The sequence below is a fragment of the Neopsephotus bourkii genome, unplaced genomic scaffold, assembly GCF_033783945.1.
Source record: "Neopsephotus bourkii isolate Nb327-2 ecotype Australia unplaced genomic scaffold, CSIRO-AGI_Nbou_v1 NB_168, whole genome shotgun sequence".
In the NCBI taxonomy this organism is placed as follows: Eukaryota; Metazoa; Chordata; class Aves; order Psittaciformes; family Psittacidae; genus Neopsephotus; species Neopsephotus bourkii.
In genome coordinates, this window is record NW_026900684.1 from 5,608,151 (window position 1) to 5,632,098 (window position 23,948).

The 23,948-nt window shown below is 41.8% G+C and overlaps 1 protein-coding gene across 6 annotated transcripts in view; it reads right to left on the reverse strand.

Annotated features, from left to right (window-relative positions):
* The window catches only part of STOX2 (storkhead box 2), a 149,026-nt gene that overhangs the window by 17,886 nt on the left and 107,192 nt on the right, over window positions 1-23,948 (reverse strand). For 3 of the 6 annotated variants that reach the window (XM_061371888.1, XM_061371851.1, XM_061371869.1), the window contains one exon: window positions 2,015-2,167. In XM_061371888.1, the coding sequence (XP_061227872.1) occupies window positions 2,015-2,147 (133 nt within the window). In that variant the 5' untranslated portion in view covers window positions 2,148-2,167. Of the gene's footprint in view, window positions 1-2,014; window positions 2,168-8,924; window positions 9,059-9,384; window positions 9,530-23,230; window positions 23,252-23,948 lie in introns of those variants that run through there. The other 3 variants (XM_061371860.1, XM_061371896.1, XM_061371879.1) reach the window with 3 other exon arrangements.

Sequence of the window (23,948 nt, forward strand, 5' to 3'; positions counted from 1 at the left end):
CTTGCCTCAGCCAGCTTCTGAGCAGAGTCTACAAAATAATCCAGCCTGTTGGAATTATCTTTGATGCATGGTCCTGTCTAGCAAGAACAGCACAATACACAAGTCATGCTCCCTAGAAACCCAAGGGATGCCCCAATAAATTACCATTTCCACCATATAATAATGGTTATATACAAATATTGATAGAATCATTGGAAAAATACTTGCAAACCTGACTTGGAAAAGTCATAAAATTAATTAAGCTGGAATTATAATTGTGAACTTTGCTTTCTTTGCGTTCTATCCCTTACAACTTTTACTCCTATTTTCAAATCAGCCAAGCATACTCAAAAAAACCCCGATAAACAAACCCACAAACTGGGACAGAAAGCCAGTATTTACAAAATATACTTGCAGTACATTTTTCCAAAGTGCAATTATTAAATGTCAGAAGGAACTGTTTATTCCAAACACAGATCTCAATCCAGCATTATATTTTAAAATCTCAGAATTTAGTCCCAGTTACAGCAAAAGCCACGTAACCTTCAAGGCTTTAAGTAACTCTCGCTCTGAAACATAAGCAAAAAAATTCAACACATCAAAACATGGCTATGGTTAGGCTGCCTAGATGAGGCAGATGCATCTGTAGTTTTCCTACTGAAGCATCTTTAATTAGCTGCTTTCTACAGCTGTAAAAGAGATACAACAGTGAAGTTTCTCAACTAGTTATCAACTCTTAACTCAAGGCACAGAACAGCTAAACATCTTGGCTAGGATCACACAAAGCACAAGTGAAAGAGTTGTGCTTTCCAGAGCAGTAAACCTCTGCCCAATGCCTTTACGCCACCCTTTTAGATAACTACAAGATGCATTTTGCATGATTCAACAACTCCAGATACAGACTGCAGTACGGAAGTAGCATATTCAACAGTACGTTCTTAATATAGGTTTCCTTTTTATTGATGTTACAGTATCTTTAATCCAAGCCATTTTCATTCTACCATTTAATTAATATTATCAAATGCTGACAAGAGTATCTTCTGAACAGTATACGATCATTTATGAACACACCAAGTGTATGTATGCCTCTGCAAGTCTTTCAGTCATGGAGACAGCTGTCAAGTTAAAAAAAAAAAAGAAAGCAGACTTAAAGATTTTTCAAGCAAAGGCAGTACAGAAGCAAAAGCCAAAACTGTGTTCAAGAAGGCTCTGAAAAGCCCTGGAAAACAGGCTGGCAATCTCCTTTTGGTTTAAATATAACCTCCCCCTGAAGCAGGCATGTCATCATCACTGGAACCTGTTACTTACTTACCCCACCAGTTCCAAGAGCCTGTCCTAGGTGAAGGAAGAGATACAGTATGTGGGAAAACTGTTTGTAAGAGAGACTGCTCTACGCAAGGACCCCCATGAGGTTATCTCTGTGGAGATTGGACAATGACACTTGAACTAGTTGAATGATGTCAACAGAGTAATTACGAGTTAGCTTACAACTGGCTTGAAAGCCACAAGGTGGAATAAGCCTGCTTTGGTTATGACACATTCTTTGTTCTCCATAACTAATACAGAAGTCCTAAACTCTTTTGACTATGATGATAAAGAACTCATTTTTTGAGAAAAACCACAAATAAGCTGATTTTGATACCAGTCTGAAAAAACACCCAATCTGATACAGTTTGCTGTTTATTACCACAAGTAATCTTTAATGTTTACATTGGGACAGGAGTTAACCCTGCAAAATGCATCCCACATGAATGGCCCTGTCAAAAGAGAACTCAATTCTTTGTATGTTTAAGAATAAAGAAAAGGTCATAAGAAAGGTTATTAGAATCCTAAAGCCTCCTTTTGTTTTGGGTAGCATCTCAGGATTGCTTAATATTCCCATCCAGAAGAGTGAAGAAAAACAGGCTATCATGAACTGAAATTCTCTGCTTTAAGCAACCCAAAAAGATAAGCAACCTTTTGGGTAGGGATTGGAGATTCTGTCCTTTTACAGACATGTGCCCATCTGACCAGTGATTTATTGATATCCAGTTACCTGGGAAGCAGGTTGTTAGGTGCTCCATTAGTGCTTCTTGTGTGACTTGTTTTCGGGCAGAGTTCATTGCTGAGATGGCCAGGCAAAGGATTTCCCCAAGTGGAATAAACTGCGACTGACTGATGGGAGACATGCTGATGGGTGATACATCACCTGCAAAAAGGCAATAGATGTGCAATGAAGTGTTTTGTTTAAAAATCTGCTCACAGAACAAGGATGCACAGATAATCGGAGATGATGTGCACAGCTCTCTAGTCTTTTTTACTGAGCCGGAGATAAAACTCTAACTATGGAAAATCATCCAACAGCTTATTTCAAAACTTAGACATAGTGAACTTTAGAAAATGGGAGATATACACTATGCAGACATAGTTTCTCAAAGGGTGCCATAGACAGATTCAGAAAAAATGCCAACAAATCAGCACTCACAATTGCGAAACCTTGTGCTTGCATATCCTACTAGGTAACTGCCCAAACAAAATAGTTGCATGTATTTCTCTGGCCATAAACGGGGAGATTTTCACTCCCCTTACAAAGGCTCATGGCATGGATCACCCACCATTTCCACTTCATAGAATTTAGCAACATTTTCACTCAGTTGATAAAGCACAGACATTCTTTAGCGGCATGAAAGCATCAAACACCTTAAGATTGATACCCTGAATAAATCTCTCCTGGATCTACATGTCAAATGTCTTTGTACAGTATATGTATTTTTTAGAGGTTTCACTGGTTCCAGGGTGGAAAAAATAACTTTGCTGTAACTTTTCTCATGTTGTCTTTAAAAATAATTCATTAACCCATACTTAAAAAATCATTAAAAGACCTTAAAAACGGAAGTTACAGAAGTTACAATTTGGTAACATTAGCATGATTACACAAATACATATAGAATCATAGAACAGTTAGGGTTGGAAAGGACCTTAGGATAATCTAGTTCCAACCCCCCTGCCATGGGCAGGGACACCTCACACTAAACCATCTCACCCAAGGCTCTGTTCAGCCCAGCCTTGAACACTGCCAGGGATGGAGCATTCACAACTTCCCTGGGCAATTCATTCCAGTGCCTCACGACCCTCACAGTAAAGAGCTTCTTCCTTATATCCAATCTGAACTTCCCCTGTTTAAGTTTGAACCCATTACCCCCTGTCCTATCACTACAGTCCCTAATGAAGAGTCCATCCCCAGCATCCTTGTAGCCCCCTTTCAGATACTGGGAGGCTGCTATGAGGTCTCTCCACGCAGTCTTCTCTTCTCCAGGCTGAACAGCCACAACTTTCTCAGCCTGTCTTCATACGGGAGGCACTCCAGTCTCCTGATCATCCTCATGGCCCTCCTCTGTACTTGTTCCAACAGTTCCACGTCCTTTTTATGTTGAGGACACCAGAACTGTGCACAATACTCCAAGTGAGGTCTCAAGAGAACCAAATATACATGCGCATTTTAACATATTTTATGTAAGTACAGAAATACTTTAGATTCTGCTTTGTACCTCTGCTTGAAATGGTAAAAATTCCCCAGTGATCTCAAATGAGGGGAAGTAGAAGGCAAAAGATTTCTATTGCCAGTGGAAAAATAAAGAGTAACAGACAGAACAAGGGGTGCTTGACCATGAATCCTTTTCTGGCTACAGGTCAGTCAATAGCCAGGGATTAAATTTTACCTAAATGGCTTTGAAATCTCAGGAAAATCCCACTATTTCTGTTGTCATGAAGCAATACCTTGTGATCAAATCAGGAATCAAATAGTAGAAATTAATTCAAATTCAAACTTCCCCCCACAATTTAGAGGATCTAATATTTGCCCTACTAATTCTATATTCCCGTTACGTCTACTAAAGAGGAGGGGATGGCAGTTTCTAGAACTGATTATCAAAATGCCATTAACCTTGCACTATACTCAGTTCTTCGAGGAAAAAAAAACTGGTGGGAGTAAAAAATTGCATAACTGCTTCAGCGAGACTTATGAGCAATATTTTTCAATTTACCCGTTGTCCAATCTGTTGTACAACAGTGATGCACATTACCCAAGACACAGCAATGATTTAAAACACACATCTGTGGTATGCTGTCTCCTGATTGCTTCTGCTTAACCAGGCCTGACTAGATCAATGCTGCAATTCCAACTCCAGATTTTCACAGTTCTTACCTGGCAATAAAATGATGACCTTAAACATAACCTTTTCTGAACATTTTTCATTCATATACAACTGAAAAGTTCATGCCATGTGCTTTACAGACAGACAATGGCAATCAAGATGATCTTAGGCAGCTTATAAGTAAATGCAAGAGAGATGCTTTCACAGGACTTAGGAGCAAGCATCATTTGTTCCCTCATCATTTGAGAATGGTTAAAGAACATTACAGTTATTATATTACTATTTATTCATAACTAAACCTGCTGTCGGCTTGAACTTTGTCATAGAGGAATCTTTGTAATCATCCAGACATGTAAGTTTACCAACTTTGATCAACAGTCACCATGCACTTTGTGTAGGGGATATCAGGTTTTCTAGTGATTAGTTTCACACCTAAGAATGATCAGAATTATCTTAAGGATTATGCAGATTTGGCTAAGCAATTTAAGAAATTACTGTCTTTCACACGGAGATTATCTGTGTCATGGGTATCCTTGTCAGCACTACCAAGTTCAGTTCAGTGCAGTGTCAAACAGATTGGCATATGTTGTCCTCAGACGAGGTTTAATCCTACCAGGTTTACTGGGCACTGAAATGGACTCCCTGGGTAGCTTTAAGAGCATCCACATGAAGGGCAGTAACTTCCTGAAGTGTTTTATCTGGATCAAAGACCCAGCAATTTCTTAAAACTAAAGCACCATGTCAATAGTATCCTTGTGACAACTCCCAGCCACGCACTCACACTGCCACCTGTGGAGGCAGCAGGATGGAAGAGTTAGAGGAAGATCTCCTTCCTTCCCTGAACGCAGACTAATCCGTTTACAGGTAATCAGAATGATATTTAATATGTAAGGAAGGAACAGGCCTTAATACCATAATCATTTTCCTGAAGTGGGAAAGTGACCCAAGGAAGGTTATATATGAAGCCTAGCAAGCGCTGCTAATTTACATAGGTTTGCTCTCAGCCTCACAGCTGCCCCCAGAGGGATGCTTGGACAAGAGCTTGGATCAGTTACTCTGCTCATCCACAAGGATCAGCCCACCCCTCTACCCTGAATCCCAAGAGCCTGCAGAGATCCACCTCTGGGATCACTCCCAGGCAGAACTTGTTAACTAAGTACAAGGTAAGAAATTATTATAAAGTTCATCTGGATTTCAGTAACCTTGCACTTTGCACAATCTTTCCTTTTAAAGCAGGGCTCCTGCTCTGTGTGCATAAAACATTCAGTCTGCACATCTGACCTCTGCAAATTGGGCTCTTGTCAAAAGGAACAAGCCAAGAGCTTTCACCAAAATACTAATTATACTGCACATAACTCATCAATACAAAACATTCAGTGTCAGTTCCTTAATATCAACAAACTCTCTAGCAAATCATGCTATAGTTGGTATGTCAGGGTAATATACATCCTCCCTGCAAAGATGACTAGAGCCTGCCTTTCTGGTTTGTAAGGGACTATGGCCGGTTGAGCCTTACTCTTTTCCACCGAGTGTTTTTCAACCTTCTTTATCATGACAAGGGAGCTCTTGTTTCACCACTGTTGTGCCAGAATTACCTTCATCACTTGTTGTCCACAACTGCTGGAGATAATTACTGGCTCTCAGTTTAAAAAGGTTAGCAGACATGTGCAAAACTTTCAGCAGACCTAGTCATACAGAGCCAGAACCCCCTCACTCAGGGAAGCTCCGACTTGCCAAGTTTTATCTTAACTATTCTGTGGCTCTGGGAAATTACAAGTAATCTGCGGTTATAGTTAAGCACACAAACTTCTTTGATGCACAACAACAGAAAATATCTTGCATTTATGATTTAAAATATTAACATTGATTATGCACATAAATACCATTTAGCCTGTTAAGCAGAAGGTTTACTACAACTTCTTTAGGACAGATCTGCTTAAAAAATCAAATATGCTTTTTCTGCATTTTGAACACCACATCACTTACACAAAACATCTAGCATATGGCTTCTGTTAGCTCTGACTGATGCTTGTCTCAAGCAGCTTTCTTTTGAAATCAAATTACTATCCTTGACTTTCATATGTTTATGTTCCCAATTAAATGAAAACTGAGTCTCAGAAAGCAGTTTTTGCCAGCTGACTGCATGTTTTGTTTAAATACGATCAAGATATATATAGTTTTAGCTCTGTTTCTGTAGTGTCTTTCCAAACTTTTCGCTAAATAATTGAAAAAAAAATAAAATGTTTTCTAGACTTCTTGATTTCAGTGGCACTTAATTTTCAAAAATACCTAAACACATAACAGACAATGAATGGAATTTATCCTCATGTATGCCCTGGGGATTTGTACAGCTACCATGAGGGGAAAAAAATAATTATTGTTACTTAGAACAATAGATTATGTAGCACATAAAATAAACACTTAGCTCTTACACATCACATTTCTGCAGTTGATTTCAAAACATTCCAGAAAACTGGGTAACCATAACTATCCTTAACGCACATGATGAAAAAGCGATGGTCTGTAACACAGCAGGGAATGACAACTCACACATCCCGAACCCATACCAGCCAGAACCTTTCCCGTGCCAGTTCACCTAGTGTCACTGTTCTCTGAAAGTCTAGGTATCACCATCTTGGGAGTAAATGAGGTATGCTGTATTCTGCACCATGTATCAGCAATCAAACTATCAACTACATACTGATGAGAGAATTTTTATTAGCGATGCCCCTGCTGCAAAGAAGTGACCTCGAAGTCAAACTCCGTCTCAGGAAGTTTGCATGAAGATTGTTTGAAGAATCACCTCTTGACTTATAAATGGAACCAATTCAATACAGCCATTGTGAAGGAAAATTAAGTAAATGACACTGCAAAGCCAAAATATATCAGAACTCATACACACTATTTCCCTGAAATAGCAAAGAGACCCTCTGATTGCACTTGGATCCTGGAAAACGTAGGAAGCCAAAGCACAGTTTCACTTCCCCATCCATCCTCTCAACACCTTTTCAACCTTTTTTCCCTACAGATCAAGTCAAAGTGTAAAAGTGATTTTTACTCTGGTTTCCACATGAAATGAGGCTTGCACAATTACAATCTGTGTGCATGCATGTGCCAGAGGTTGAGCCTCACTGGACAACAGAGATTCTAAAACGAGCGTTTGCTATGCATGCTTCATCTGCACAGAGCTTCGGGGACAGCCACATCCCACTAGATAAGAGAGAATCCAGTCAAAAAACACTTGTCAATGGAAATCTGACTTCACTACTTTTGCTGCTTAAAGATCTATGTTTTTAATCAGAAAACACCAAACTAGAGTAGAGTAACTTCACGTTACCTCATGATTATACTAGTGTTTGCAACAGAAATCCTGTACAAAAAATTTCTTGCCAATAGCCTGTTCTTGTCAACAATCACCTGAGACTTCACTCTGGGAAGAGCTACAGAAAGGTCCTTTTCAAACAAAAGGTAGCTAATAAAACCAAAATTACTGGTCATGGGCAAAAAGAGGGCTCTTCAGCTTAGAACATCACAACTTTTTTTCTCAAGAATACCATTAAAAAGTCTCTTCTAGAAAAAACATATTTTCAGATTTTCTTAAAGATGGGACAGATGCTGAAGAACTTACACATCTGGCCTGGGTTGCACATTACCCTTTTTTCCCCCCAAACCCCAGCCTGACTGAGTCACTCTAATTACAGAATACTTAACTCAAATGTGGCAAACAAAATCTTTCTCATGTGAACTCACACCAATGATATTTCTGTCTGATTAAACAACAGGAGAGAATAGGAAGAACATGCAGATTTCTGTATTACCCAGATTACTCTGAAATACCCTGGATCCGCACTAGCACACTAGCACAGAAAAGAACACATTTTACTGTGAAAATCTGAAATAAAGAAAATTAGAATGTGCATTGCTTATGCTGTTCTCAGACATCCTCCTTTTGAACTACATTTACTAGAGTATCTTCTGAACAAAGCTGCTGGTTGTGTTTACTAGACACAGTTAAACTAGACAAGATGACTGGTAACAACAAGAAAAACTACATTAAAGTTTTGTCCATTTATTTCTGTTTAAAAACAGCCTCAACAAAGGCTCAACAAACACAGTAACACACATTTGCTAGCCAGCTAGCTCCTTCTGCACTTCTGAAATGCATGCACACAAAAACGTATCTTCCCTTGCAGACACAAATCACAAGTGCCTCAAGAATGTGACCTGGCAGTGTGACCACTTCAATTCTAACCAGCCTGAAGAAAACACAGCAACCTTAATAATGACTAGGCATATGACAAACACTTGCCTCTGAGCGAAGTTCTAATCCCTTGCCAGTTATTAACTCCACACATGCAAACTGATCTTTTTAATAGTTCTGACCCAGCTAAAATCATGATCTCCAGGTTCAGCAAGTGGCACTAACTTTCAGAAAGAGGTGTTAAATTGCCCACAGTTAGCGGACTTGTCTTATATGCATTCATCCTGCGTATTTCCTGTGACTTAGATTACCTTTTATCTGTTCATGTCCTGTGGCCAGCTGCCTCCTGATCCAAAGTGATATCCCAGCACATGTTACAACTATGATCATAGAAAGTTTCTGGTGGAGCACGGAACTTTCCCAGAGGATTCAGTCAAGGAGATTCTGGTGGTGTTGCTTACCCTGGGAAGGAGGAGGGTGGGACTGCGTTTTTTTAATATATTGTGTGCTTTAGAATTTGTTGCCTCAAACAGTATTTTTCAAATTCATTTTTTAATAAATGACCATGTCAATATTCCTGGCACACAATATGTTAAAAAAGCAGGACTTACCTGAACCCCTATGGTCTGGTTCCATGCTCCAGGACAGTATCCAGAGTAGCTGTGATGTAACAACAATGTGCATACTGGGGTTTTATATCACTGTGGAAGCTGGCAGAATGCAGCATAGGTCAATGCCACAGGACCTGAAAAAAGAAAAACAAAGCATGCTTTTAGGCAGTAATATGCTGGACACCCACCTCTTAAAGGAGATCAGGGCTTCCAGAAAACAAAAAATAATGTGGTGCAGGTCCACTGAAATGAATGTTATTGCACATACTTCACAATTCTCACATAAGCACAAGACATAAATGGTTAAGAAATGACAGGGGAGGTGGAGGCAGAGAATCTAAAAGGGACTACAAATATAACTCCCCCACAGTGTTTTGAAAACATCTCTTCCTCTTGCCCTATTTCCAGGGAATGGCTGGAATCATGTTCTGACACCACCCCCTGTTCTGAAGGCACTCACAGTCTTTGCAAAGCACCTCTCCACTGCAGTGCCTCAGGATTCTGCAGTGTCACTCCTCTTCTGCCTGGCTCTCTGCAAAGTGAAGTCATAGGAATGGATCAGCCAACCTGCCTTCTCACTACCCTGCCCAGAATCCTTTGTGAACTGAAATGAGTCATCGCTCTGAAAAAATCCACAGCGCAATGTTCCAGGTTTCTCCCTATGTCTGCACTGGCTTCTTTGTCTTTGAAACCAAGTGCCTATGCTTCTGGAACAGTGCCCAGCTGCATTGTACAGGATAATAAGCCAGCCTCCTCATTAAGTGGACAAGAAAGCTATTTACATGCATTAACAAAGACAAGTTAAAGCTTTAACCCTCCAATCAAGACAAAAAATTTACCCCTAACGTACCTTCCTGATGTAATACACAACCCCCAACACACCACACCACAAATGAACAGACATAAGGACACAGAGCGGTACTTCCTTATTCACTATTTACCATGACACTTACCAGTTTTTACTCTATTGATTAAAAAGACTTACTCTTCTTTGTCAGTCCTGAAGAATGCTGCAGACCTGCACATAACATACAGCTCTGCTGTACACTGGATCAAAGCTGTGCTGCTGCAAACTGTTTATCAAAAATTAGGAGCAGTGGACAAGCTCTTGCAAGGTCATTTTTCATCATCCCATTCACCATTAGGGCTTACAACAAAGTCAGCCCTGAAACCATGCCAGACAGAAAATGTCAAACTGCTCCAACTGCCGAGAGCCAGCAGAGCTGCTTGGGTTTCTGCTGCCACTGATAAAGAAGGTAATGATCAGAACGAGGTCACTATGTCAGGATCTCACTCTCAGTGCTAGGTTTGCCTTCGTTTGGTAAGGATATGCTAAGCTAAAGCATCAGGAAAACACAGAAGACATAGGAATAGTGTGCAATGGCAGACAGATGCTGCTGTTTAGGAGAAACATTTTCAGTTGCTGGGAATTTTCTTTTAAGAGAAGGAAACATTTAAAATTACCTTAACTGCAAAAGAACTAGCTCTAGGTGTGATCTAGTCATCAAAATGAGAAGTCCACTATGCAGAAATGGAGGGACAACAGAAAAAGGGAGTGCTGCCATGAGGCACTTATTAAAGTTTCCTCTATCCTAAGCACTCTGAAATGTTTTGAAGCATAGTAGGCATATAAACCATAAAATCCTGAAACACAGCAGGATTCACCTGTGCTGTGCTGGAACAGGCAGTTCTCCCAGGTTCTCCCCTAAATGATCACACCAAGTTTTCAGGACTGAATGAAATACAAAGGTCACCACCTCCCTATGCTGCAAGACGCAGTAGGCTTACAACTACCGTGGCAGTGAAAGAGTCAAACCCAGCCTAAAATAGGTCTGTGGAAGTGCTTCAAGAGGACAAGTAAATAGCTTGCATAGTGAAAAACACAAACTTCACTTTTGTTTACAGGTCGATGGGCACTGTTACCCAGTAAGGCCCTATTATAAACAAGCTAATTTACAAGTATAAGGTAAGCTGGGTGTTTTGCTACATATGCAGTTACACACTAGCCAAGATCTCAATATTAAACCACTGGCTTTTGCCAGTCATCGACTTCTGTGTTCCCTGAAAGGCCTTATCCCAGGAAATCTTCCTTCAACTTTACAGGAGTTTTGCCTTCCCTGGGGCTACAGGATCAGCCGCAAATCCTCTAATGAATCCAATTTGGCACTTACAATGTTTGGGTCCCCCAGGATCATCCCGCGGAACTGTTGCTAAGCCAACACCCACTTTACAGCAACCAGACTCATTCCAAGTAGAAAAATTTCTGCAGGCTTTAAAGGGAATTACAACAGGCACCTACTGAAAGAAAAAACAAGTGCTCTGATCTGCTTTTCATTTGCACCAGACAACATTCATGCAAAGCTAAATAGCTGGGCTTGTGCACGCAGTACTGTTTTCATACACAGGTACAAGTTCTTGCAGCAGTAGTCAAGCTACTATCACCAAAGTTAAAATACTGACAGAAGAAAGATAAAGGTAATACCGCAGCCTTTATACCCTTTCTCTCTAACAAATTTCTCTAGGACTTCAACCCAAATTATAAAGTAAGGACCAGCTTGACTCCTCTGAACAGACTTACACAACTGTGAACTGAGTGAGAGAATTCCCCTTGCACATGTGACACCTTGGAGACACCTAGAATACACTAAGCTTGCACATGCACCTAGGGTTTGCACACATCTAGTGTGCATAAGCACCTAGGTATCCTTTACTCAATTAATCAGCAATTACACAGCTCTTTAATCTGTATTAAGAACAGCAAGAAGTGCCTGACATCTCAAGCATGGCAGAGAGAAAAACTGAAAGGAGAAACCAGCAGCAGCGAAAATGGAAATAAGACCGTTTAGAAGAGCTGAAGTTGAATAAACTGCCATCATTAGTCATGATATCCAGTGTGACCTCTCAGGGGGAAGACCTATAAAAAATTTCCAGTCAAGGCAGCTACTTTGCTCCTCCGTCCCACATCTTCCCCCGGCATATAGAAGGAGTTCGTGCTGAAACAAAAGCTGCCTTACTGAAAGTGTACAGCACAAATATGCCATGTACTTCTCTCTGTGTAACTCCATGCATGCACATGCATCTGAACAGACCAGTATAGACTACAACATCGCCTGAAACAGATGGATCTCCATCATACGCTGACAAAGCAGATGATGTAAAAATCCCATTTTCTTCCTTTGTACATGCATTGTTGTGGAGTTGAATACAGACTCCTTTGTGAAACTCCATTTTAGTTTGCATACATGCTTGAGTCCTCCTGAGCCAGGGCCTGGGATTCCCTTCCTTTGCCACAGCCCCTTCATCATCTCCAGAGGAAAATCCAAGAGGAGAAAAGTAATATGCTCAAATAGGGGGGAGAGAACAAAAGGGTTAAAAATGAACACCACCAGAAGATGCCACAGTGGTTATCAAGAGCATGTACCAGTTTCAGTGGATCCCAAATTTTGGAGGCTAGCATCAGCACTCAGCATTCAGTCTATAGTTGCACACACTACGGTCATCTATCATGATTCCTTCTACAAGAACCAACTTCACAAAGCAGGACAGACACTGTGGAGGGGAGTGTCAAAGACTTTGCACAAGTCCAGGTAGATGACACGAGTCATTCTTTCCTTACCCACCCATGCTGTAACTGCTGTAGGTAGCCACCAAACCTGTAAGGCACAACTTGGCCTTGGTGAAACCATGTTGGCTGGCACCAACCACCTCCTTATTTTCCATGTGCAGTTTCTAGGAGGAACTTCTCTATGATCTTGCCAGGCACCGAGGTGAGACTGACTGGTCTGCAGTTTCCCCAAGTCTACCTTTTCCCCCTATTTAAAAATGGAAGTTATGTTTTCCCTTTTCCAGTCAGCAGGAACTTCACTAGACTGCCATGATTTCTCAAATACGATAGATAATGGCTTGGCAACTACATTTGCCAGTTCCCTCAGAACCCGTGGATGCATCTCATCAAGCCCCACAGACTTGTGCACCTTCAGGTCCCGACCTTCTCCTACAGTAGGCAGTTCTTCATTTTCCTACTCCTTTCTTTTGCCTTCTGCAACCTGGGCAGTGTAGATGAAACACTTGCAGCGAAGGCAAAAAAAGTCGTTGAGTACCTCAGCCCCCTCCATATTCCAGGTAACCAGCTCTCAGACTTCCTTCTGGAGAGGGCCCATCTTCCTTTCATCACCAGTGTACCTATAGAAGCTTTTGTTGTTGCCCTTGATGTCCCTGGCCAGATTTATTTCTGTCAGGGCTTCCACTTTCCTAACCTGATCCCTGGCTCCTTAGACAGTTTCTGTATTCCTCCCAGGCTACCTGTCTTTGCTTCCACCTTCTGTAGGCTTCCTTTTTTTGTTTGAGTTTGTTCAGGAGCTTCGTGTCCATCTACGCAGGCCTCCTGGTGTTTTTGCCTGAACCTCTCTTGGTTGGGATGCATCATTCCTCAGCTTGGAGGAGGTGATTCTTGAATATTAACCAGCTTTCTTGGGCCCCTCTTCCCTCCAGAGCTTTCATCCCATGGTATTCTACTAAGCAGACCCCTCAAAAGGCCGAAGTCCACTCTCCTGCAGTCCAGGGTATTGCTGTGCAACTTCCTCACTGCCTAAGGATCTCAAACTCTACCCCAGGCTGCCCTTAAGCTTCACATTCCCCACCAAGCCCTCCTCGGTGGTAACAAGGTCCAGCATAGTCCCTCTCCTCATTGGTTCCTCTATCACTTGGAGAAGGAAGTTATCATCAATGCATTCCAGGAATCTCCTGGATTGCTTATGCCCTGCTGGGTCCCCCCTCTAACAGATATCAGTGGGTGAAGTCCCTCACAAGCACCAGGGCTTGTGAACACTAGGCCACTCAGTCTTCCTGCCTGTAGCAGACCCCCACGGTAATGTCCTGTGTGCCTGCTGGCCCTTTAATCCTGACCCATAAGCTCCTGGTTGGCTCCTCCTCCATCCTCAGGCAGAGCTCCATACACTCCAGCTGGTCACTGACATTGAGGGCAACACCCCCTCCTCATCTGCCCTGCCTGTCCTTCATGAAGAGCCTGTACCCTTCCATTTCAATATACCAGTCATAGGAAACATCTCACCACGTCTCTGTGATGCCAGTAAGATCATAGCCCTGCAGGTGTGTGCACATCTGACTCTTGTTATTCTCCATGCTAAATGCCTATGTGCAGACACATGCAAGTTGGACCCCCAGTGAAGCCAATCTACTGGCTGGAATGGCCAGAATGCCTTTGTGATGCTCCTCAGGTGTCCTCCTGCTGACCTGTGATCCCTCTCCAGGCTCTGGGCATCTGGCACTGGCATCAGACTGGTAGGAGTGGGATGGATTGAGGTTGCCCTCAATCAGATAGATAAAAATGTACACTGATATTTCTTTAGGAAATTTCTTAATCCTAAAAATGGTGACACATTAGTGCTCTACTAATAACCAGTTATTTGCAGAATGCTAATAAGTTCCACTTGGCTTACCTGAACAAATCTCCTGGTTCTTTAAGAAATCACTTACAAAAACACAAGAGGGAACATGATCAGGGTGTTAAATTCAGCAATATACCAAGTAATGCTCATCTGTTTTTGTGCTAATGTTGTCTAGGAGCTTAAATTACTCTCTCTTTTTTCCTCTCCTGATGCTTATACCCTGATGTATTTGCAGAGAACATACCTCCCCTCCTTCAGATGTCATTCCACTGGCTTTAATAAAAGCACTCTCTTTTGGCATTCTTTCGTATGTCTGCCCCCCGTCCCTTTAATCTTTCTAGAGGACTCATCTACATTTACTCAAACTTACATAGCTTTGCTTTAAAAAGCAACCACCAGAATTCTGCACCATGCTCTGGTGCTCCAGCTAACTTCTCGCCTGCATCAAGGTACAAGGAAATGAAATTTTCCATACTTTTGGTAGAAATACCCTGCCCTATGTATAGTAACTTGCTTTTTTTTTCCACAGCTGTACTACATTTACTGTCACCAGTTCCACATATTTTTTTATGCTGCCTGCAACTGATGAGTTTGACGCAAACACTCCTGGGTTTGACTCCCCAGACCATGATCTTGTCCGTTATACTTTAACAGCTCACTCCATGGATATGATGAAGGATCACTGACAATCCAGTCCTTATTTGTTACCCATTTTTTAAGCATCTCCATCACATGATAAAGAGTATCATAAAAAGAGAAATGAAAAACAATCAATACTTTAAATGTTACCTAATGCAGGACAAACCTATAACTCCAGAACACACTTGCTAATACAACAACCCATTAAACAGCATTTGAATGAACCTATCATGTCTCAACAGGAAAAACAAAGCAACCCACAAAACTCCCTCCCTCAAAAGCCCAGTAGGTGAAACAATTCTCTTTTTAGAATTAGAATACTATATTTCACTGATAGCTCAATAGTAAGCATGTAGTATTTTAAACCACACAGAAGAACTCTCTAACAGTTTTTCTACCTAGGAGCATGGTATAAGAGGGAAGGAAGGTTTGGGGCTTTTTTTTGCATAGAAACCCATTACTATTAAATTAATTTGATTAACGTTAAAGCAATATTGTCACTGACCATGCTACCACCCCACCCCGTCAAAAACAAAGCCTGCCTGTTTTCTGGCAGCAAAAATAAATGCAAGGAAAGACAGAAGCAGTAAAAAAAAAATCTGACACTAGAGGAAATTTGGCAAGAGAGAGTGAGCACATGAGGAACAAAAGGGAGAAAAAAAACACCCCAAACCAACAAACAATGATAAACCGAGATATTTTTAGGGTGGAAATTTTATAAAGGCAGAGGAAAAACCTCCTCTTTGCAAACGCTCCTGGAAGCACAGAACATGGCTGTTGAAACATAACAATCACTGTGCCTTAGCCAAGCATTTTTCACTATCCTCTTCAGTTCAGCCACAACACATTTTCAGTGTGGCTGATGGGGATCAGGGGATGCAGCAGCACATACTCAGCAAGAGTCTAGTCAGCAGCTAAAATTCTTGAAAGGTGAAGGACGATTAGCAATGCAACCCAACAACATAGCACACCTTCTCTCATCTATATTGACTGCTGTAACCATGGAAAGATTTTTATCCTGAAGATGATACTGCAGTGCTTACAGCTTTTCAAACAAATCGTGATGACCGGCAGATAACTTCAAGTTAAAATAAGAACCTGCAACACTGAACACAAGTCCCATGGTACTACAGCAGCCTTTAACAGCCCAGTTTTTCCTGGCTGGGAGAGAACTGATGAAAAGGCCAGGCATGGAATCAATTAAAATAGTGCCAAAGTGGTTTTAAAAAGAAAAGGTTAGACACCCCAAAGACTCAGCAGTTGAGAGTTTACTGGGTCATTTTCTCCCTGTGGTGGAAAGCAGAATTTTCACTATGGATGGAGTACATTTAAGAAGATGTACTTTAATGCTTATGAAATCAAAATTATCTTACACCCTAATACACGGAGTAGCTGTATCAGGATATTCTGCCTCCATGATACACCTGTGTGGGGTAGATACAGTGGCCACTGTTTCCCACAGCAGCTCAAAACACTTCCCAACTCTGTCCCTTAGTCTCCCCTCAATGGGGATCAGCTGTGAGAATGGGAACATGGCAAATACCATGGCACAACAGTTCAGCAACTCACTACATCTGCTGCCTCTCTCATGCTGATCAAGCACCTTAGAGGAAGCATTAAAAAAGCAACTGCACACACTGCCACACACATACTGCATCTTAAACTGTCCTAAACAGGCAGTTCTTTTGAGATCCTCAAGAGATTTCAGATTGTCATTTTTTCTCCTAATTAGTATGACTACCACCAAATGCAGCAATCAAAAGCTACCTCCCTAAATAAACAACCGTACCTGGAACACGGATTCCCACAATGAAACATCTAGACTGAATGTCTCCTCCTGTCCCTTGCATATGGGTTTTGTTTCTTAATTTTACTGAGCATTTGTTTTATTACAGGAAGCAGTAAACCAAAACCTACAACAGCCATTTTACTACTATTATAACAGTAACACCTCCTTACCTCCTGTTCTTTAAGTGAAATTTCAGGAATTTGAAAATATCCCTGTATGCAAGCCATAAAATTGAACCTAGTTTCCAAAGCAAGGATAAAATTACCAATTTCACAGGCCTCTCTTGCATGACTTCTTACATGTCTCCTTATTTACAGTCTTAGGTTTAGCCTCTGAATTATCATCCCCCAACTCATCTAATAGGTTCACCACTGACTCCAGCAATATGCAAACCATGCTCCTAAAGAAGTATGAAACCCAACATATTTGAGCACTATTTTGTCACCATTCCCTTGCACTGCCTCCCATTATACTGCTGATGTCACTACTCTGCAGAATTGCTCAGCTGTTTTATTCAGCTGTCGCTAGTGCCTTCTGAAGTCCTCCTCAGCAGTCTTAATGAACCTGAACAACTGTGCTCTGACAGATAGGGTTACCACTTCATTATCCATTCCACCCTTCACATTTCTATTATAGCTATTAAACCCCAAACATTTGGTATTGATCCCCGCTGCACAGAACATTTGGCATTGATCCCTGCAGCACAGAACACTGTTAACCATTTCTAGAGACCAGAACTGGCCATTGTTCTTTTTTCTCCTCTGTATTTTAAACTGAACTCAACAAGAGTTTTCTCTTGGACTTCCACCAAGAATTTTTAAAGCACTAGAGCATGTTAGAGTCCTTGTGTTCCCCAAGTGTCACTATGACCCAGTTTTCTGAAAGATGAAAGCAATAAAAATAGTTGTATCTTTGCCCTCTTGTTCAGAATAGAGACCTTAACTAGCATATCAAGACTAGATTCCTGAGACAATCTCAGGAGCTGATGACAATCTCAACTTAAACTGAACTAAACCAAAAGGCTAGAAAAAGGAGAGATATGGGACAATTTCTTGAACAAATCTGGTATGTAACCACTGGACACAGAGAGAAAATCACATATAACAAGATTTTGAGATCAAAGCACATGGGATGTAGAAATACAAGCTCAGAATGACTACATCACTCTACACCAAAACCTAAGCTTTAAAGACTGAATTAGTAGAAGATAGGAAAGAAAAAACAAGAAGCAATGCAAGTAAGAAAAAACACAGGAAAGGTTAAAAAGAAATGTAAGGGAAGAGATGATTTTTGTTTGATTCCTAAAGCAGGCGATTCAGCATATGTGATGTTACTGATGAAAGAAGGACTTGTTAAAGAATCCAAATGCTTAGCAGGGCTAAACGGAAGCAGGAATAACCACCAAATGGTAAGAAATAAAATTAGTACCTCCAGCTGTAGGAAGGCTGAGAAAATATAAGGGTCTACAGATTTGCTAGAATAAGCAAAGTGGGAACGGCTGCTTGTACCAGTGAAGAAAGAAGTGAGCAAAAGGACAGTTGTTTTGTGAAAGCCGATCTGCATGTGCTCTGCATCCACTTGGTATTTGCCTTTGTTTTGTTTTCTAGACTGAGCTTCACCCCATGTCACACGAATGATTCAATGAAAGCCTCTGCTCAATGTCTCAATTAAAAGCCTGAAAGAACAAACCTATCTTCTGCTGCTGCCCAAAGCCTGAGCCCAACAGGACTGAATGCCAGTGACCCAGCAGAGGAAGTACCCCAGCAGCTCAGACACGAGCTCTAACCAGGGGAACCTGCATCCTTCAGTGGCCCTCCCAGAGTTTGGAACAAGCAGAATAACTAAAAATAAACATTCAACTTGTTCTCCAAAGGGTGGCTCCTAAGCTTTTATAACAAAAAATCAAAGCTAGGGGAAGGATGGGAGCTTACAGGACAATAAAGAAAACTGAGAGTAAATTAGTAGCATGCATCCTAGTAAGACACACATGCAACATCACTCCATTGAGGAAGCATGCTAATAGTTTGGGCAGTTGGAATGAAAACATGTGAAAGCATTTAAGCACATCATCACCAATACTGTCTTTAGAAATATTCTGCTGCTTTATGAGAAGCTCTTCATAACATACATGCACACGTACTTTCAGAGAAAGAAGGTGTAATCCACCCAACCTTGGAAAGGTAAGGCTGCTCAAAGTGCATCCTGCATGTTACATGTGGTCTGCAACGCCTCTCCCATGAGGCTTGTGATATTTTTTTTTTCTAACTGTGGTATTTTATTTTAATTCTGGTACTACATTTACTTCAGGTATTGCAACGTAGATTTGCTATGCAGCATACAGTTTACTACAGTCTTTGAACACAACATGGGGAACATCTGTGGGACAGGGGTAAGACTGAAACTGGCTTCGGTCTAAAAGACTAATTTACTGCCAGAATTATATTGGTGTAATTATACGTACCTAAATTCCCATTTATTGTGAAGTAAGAATGGTTTTATTTAACCTGATTTAGCTTATACAACTTCTAGACCCTATATCAATGCATTTGTATATGCATAATCCTGCTAAATTCCTCTGATGACCTATCATATCACACATTAAAAAATAAAAATTAAAAATGGAATAATCAATAGTAAAAATAAAATACTAACTTTATTAGACATGAGAACGTGTCTTCCTGTTGTTCAATCATATGCTCTCTAATGTATCCAAAAAGTAAATTTAAAACAAGGAAATTATCCTCTTCTATTACTGTTTTTCCTGGGTTCCAGCAGCTTCACTCTTCAAGGGTAGATAATCACTGACATTTAGAGTTGCAAGTACTATCTCTCTAAAAACTTCCTGTTATGGTCAAAGACAGAGATATTAAAGGAGCCAAATGTGGTTCCTATTGCCATATGTTGTTTCTAATAGTCACAGCTTGAGTTTCAAAACTGATGCAGATTTGCACTTCCCTTTACTTCCATTGAGTGTTGCTGTACTCTCAGTACCTCTGAAAAAAATCAGGAGTTACTGAGGTGTTACTTAGGAGCCTAATTTTAGGCACTAGTTTCTGGAACCTGGCATAAAAGCTCAGACTTGGAACATGAAAGGAATCCATCCAGGTAAGCTGTTTGGGAATATCTGAAAGTCTCAGACATAATGCCTGAAGTTACATATCTCCTTCATATTTCTGATTATAAGTAAGAGCCTGAAAGCCTACTTTAGGGCATAAAGGTGATTTACATGTCTTTTGCCTTGCTCCTGACAAACTTTTTTCAATTGAAGTGTTGATGTAACTAGTGTTTCCAAAAAAAGTTTTGGGTTTGCAAAATGATATTCTGAACATGAAGATGGATACAGAGTAAGGTGTTCTTGGTTTTACAGAAAATAATTCTGATATTCAGTCATTTCCTCATGGTATCTTTGGAAACTGAGGATGTGAAAGCCTTGTGTAACTTCCCAGTGACATTTTCTTCCTGATAACTTCTTTCAAGGGCAGGAGTAACCTTGCCAAACATAATCACCACAAATTTCCCCCTCATATGCAGCTTCTGACTGTATCATTCATCACCTACGCAGACACGTTATGCAAGCCTGTTTGCCAGATGCTGCTCCCTAGGAAGTGCTTGCAGAACACCAGAAGTACATAAACTCTCCCTCAAGCCTCCAGAAAGTGGGCCATCTCCTTCAATTACAGCTTCCACCAACAGTGAAGTCACAGCACTGGTGTGGTGATATCACAGCATTCTCCATAGCAACAGCCTATGAGGTCACAAATAAAGGATTATAACTTTGCTGCAGGATTAAGGGAACTAAGAAGCTGGTCTGTCAGGAAGATGGGTTTTGCTTTAAAAATGGGAATTAGGAGAATGATGAAAATAAATCGGTTATAAATTGCTTTTGTCTGACATGTACCTTTTTTTTTCAGTAATACTGTAAAACAAGATATTGCTTTGACAGCTCCCAGGTAACTGAGTGAACTGCAGTCTGACTCTTGAGCCAGTACATGAGAGGTGAATCCTGGAACAACTTCTGTATCTTCAGACTCCTCAGTCACTTCATTTTGCAAGTGCAGGCAGCAGTGAGACCACTCTCCTCAAACTGTCTGCTGGTTAGTTTATTCACAAGTGATCATCTTGCCTTAGCTCACCTTACTCTTTACACAAAGATTTGTGAAGATGTAGTCTATGCTACCAAGAAAATTAAAAAAAACAAAACTAAACCATTTTAAGTTACAGTGGTTTAAATACCTGTTTAAAATGAAAAAAAATATAATTATTTAGGAGAACCTTCCCTGCAAAATATACTTGCAATTACGGGAAGCTTTATGGCAAACATTACTGTTAGAATAACACACTCATACAAACAATTTGATTACACTCTTAGTGGTTCGTTTTTTCCCAACAACATATGGATCTTAGAATCAACTAGATTGGAAAAAACCTTTAAGATCATCAAGTCCAACCTAGGACTTTACCCCAGGACTGCCAAGTGCACCACTAAACCATGTCACTGAGGGCCTCATCTCCATGTTTTTGAACGCTTCCAGGGACAGTGATTCCAGCACTTCCCTGGGAATATGGCTTACACCCCACTGAGTATCCTGTTTAGAAGTTTTTTATTAAATACAGAATTCTAGAACCTGTTTGAAACTATCCCAAAACCTTTATCTCCTCACTTCCCCATCATGGAGCAAATCAAGAATGGCACAAATACAATCACCCACCAAACACTTCTTGGCCCCTCAAGGAATGAGTGAGGCTTCCATGAAACAATCCAGAGCACAAACTGAAAGTTAACATGGTTTCAGCTTTTAAAGGGAGTTAACAGTCTACAGGGTGGAGGGTTTTGAGAAGGGGGGGAATGAAAGGAAGTATGATATCGGGTGAGAACAGACTTACTACATTATTCACAGAAATCCTATACCCCATGCATGTTTGCACATGAAAACACTTTTCCTCATATTTTTGAAGTAACTGCCCACTTTTCCAGATGCCTGGCAACTCAGGCTGCCTGATGTCTGGGAACTAGCTACTGCATGCATATAGACTCACCTCTCATGTGCAGCAGGTCCAACATATCAGGTGTAGTATGCATGCATAATTTACCCATCAGGGACTGTCCCAGATTTTAAGATTAAGATCTAAAAATCCTAAACCAGCCTGGTTTGTAATTTACAACCTGAGCTGTGATGCAACTATGAAGCAGTGTGAGAGCATCTTGCAACTTCAGGAAAATTTTGAGCAAGGGCCTATTTGCAGCTCACAGAGCTGAAGGAGAGACTTCCAGCATCTTGAACATAGGCACTAATACCAATTTCCATTCTAAGACTTGAAGAAAGCATTGGACAACATTGCAGTAGCTGATCAAGACTTAAAATCATAGACTAAATTAGGCTGGAAAAGACCTTCAAGATCATCACGTCCAACCTTTACCCCAGGACTGCCAAGACCACCACTAAACCATGTCACTAAAGGCCTCATCTGTACAGTCTTCAAACACTTCCAGGGACAGTAATTCCACTCTTTTCCTGGGCAGCCTGTTCCTATGCCTGACCATCCTGTCGGTGAAGAAATTTCTCCTAATACCCCATCTAAACCTCTCTGGCACAGCTTGAGGCTCTTCTCCCAAGTAACAAGCGACAGAACAACTCTCACCCCACTACAACCTCCTGTCAGTTGTGGAGTGATAAGGTGCCCCTTGAGCTTTCTGGTCTCCAGACTAACACCCCCCCACCCCCAGTTCCCTCAGCTGTTCTGTATAAGACTTGGTCTCTTCACCCACCAGTCTGGAAGATTTAAATCTCTCTTTTGTAGTCGGATGACTGTTAAAAACGTTGTGAAGAAACAACATAGACAAACTGACAAGATGTTTCACAGTGTTTTAAATACACTTTGAAATTCTGTAACCTATTTAAGAACATTATTCGTTTCTTTGCCCTCCAGCAGTAGCAATCAACAATCTCAAAGGAAGTGCTTAGATAAACCAGATTTACTCGCTTTGCCACTAACCTCTACAGCTTTCTAGGCCTGTAGATAACGGCTGAGCCCAGCAGCGCTGTAAGACATACTGCCTTAACGCTAACCGGGGGCTTGCGCCAAAGCGGGATCTGACCGGGGCCGCCTCTTCAAACCGGTACCGAAGGGCAACATGCCACCAGAACGGTAATTTCCTAGCGTCCCGCTGCTGTACAACGCACGTTAACCTCCAATACGCCCCTTGCTAATCCCGACTACAAAAGACAAGGCGCCATCCATGCTCCCGGGAGGGAGAGAGGCAGCCCCACTGGCACAACCTGCCGGCCCGCCACACCAAGCCACACTCTTGCGCGAACCAAGGAAAGACGCGCACCGCAGCCACACACCACCCCGTGCTGCCGATGAAGCTTTTATTGTGCAGCAAAGCGGATAACCGACACAAACCGACGAGAAAGGCTCCCCAGCATACCGCGGCCCGCCCGGCCCGGCCCGGAGACGCGGTACCTCACCAGCGGCACCTCCCGGCGGCGCTCAGGCGCGGCCGCCCCGCCCCCGGCCCGGCATGCCCCGCGCGGGGGCACGGCAGCCCGTCGCCATGGCAACGCGTGGCGGCAGCGTGCAGGGCCGGTCCTACCATCTCCCTTCCCAGCTCTTACAGGAGATCTGGCAACGGCTCAGCGCCCCCAAAACAAGGGAGAAGAAAAGCAATAATCACCTAGTTCGAAGATACGATGTTACCCCCGCCTCTGCACTACACATTTGCAACCAAAACCTGGGGCAGCGGTTTTCCTGTGCCCCTGCCATTTTGGATGTAGGACTCGCTCCTCTGTGCTGCAGCTGCTGCCTCAGGAACCACCCAGGTCTCAGCCAGGTGGAGCTCAGAAACAAAAGTAGAAGACTTTTTTGTTTATTAGTTTGTGTGAGCTGGGGTTCCTGGGGTTTCTTTGCGTTTTCGTCTGAGGTTGGGGATTTTACATGGTGGTAAAGCAGATTTGCATCCAACTCCTGTATCAGCACTCTGTCCTCATGAGAAACCTTCCCACCTGAAGAAAGGGCATGGCGGGGGCTTGGTAAACCCAGAAAAGCGGTGAAGGCACAAAACCCCCTTTGCCTCCCTGAGGGCGGCAGCATGATGGGACGTGTGCTGCTGATGCCAGAAGTAAATTTGAACAGCCACCGCAACCGAACCCACCTTCTTCAAAAGGTTAAACCCTTCAAGGATGTTAT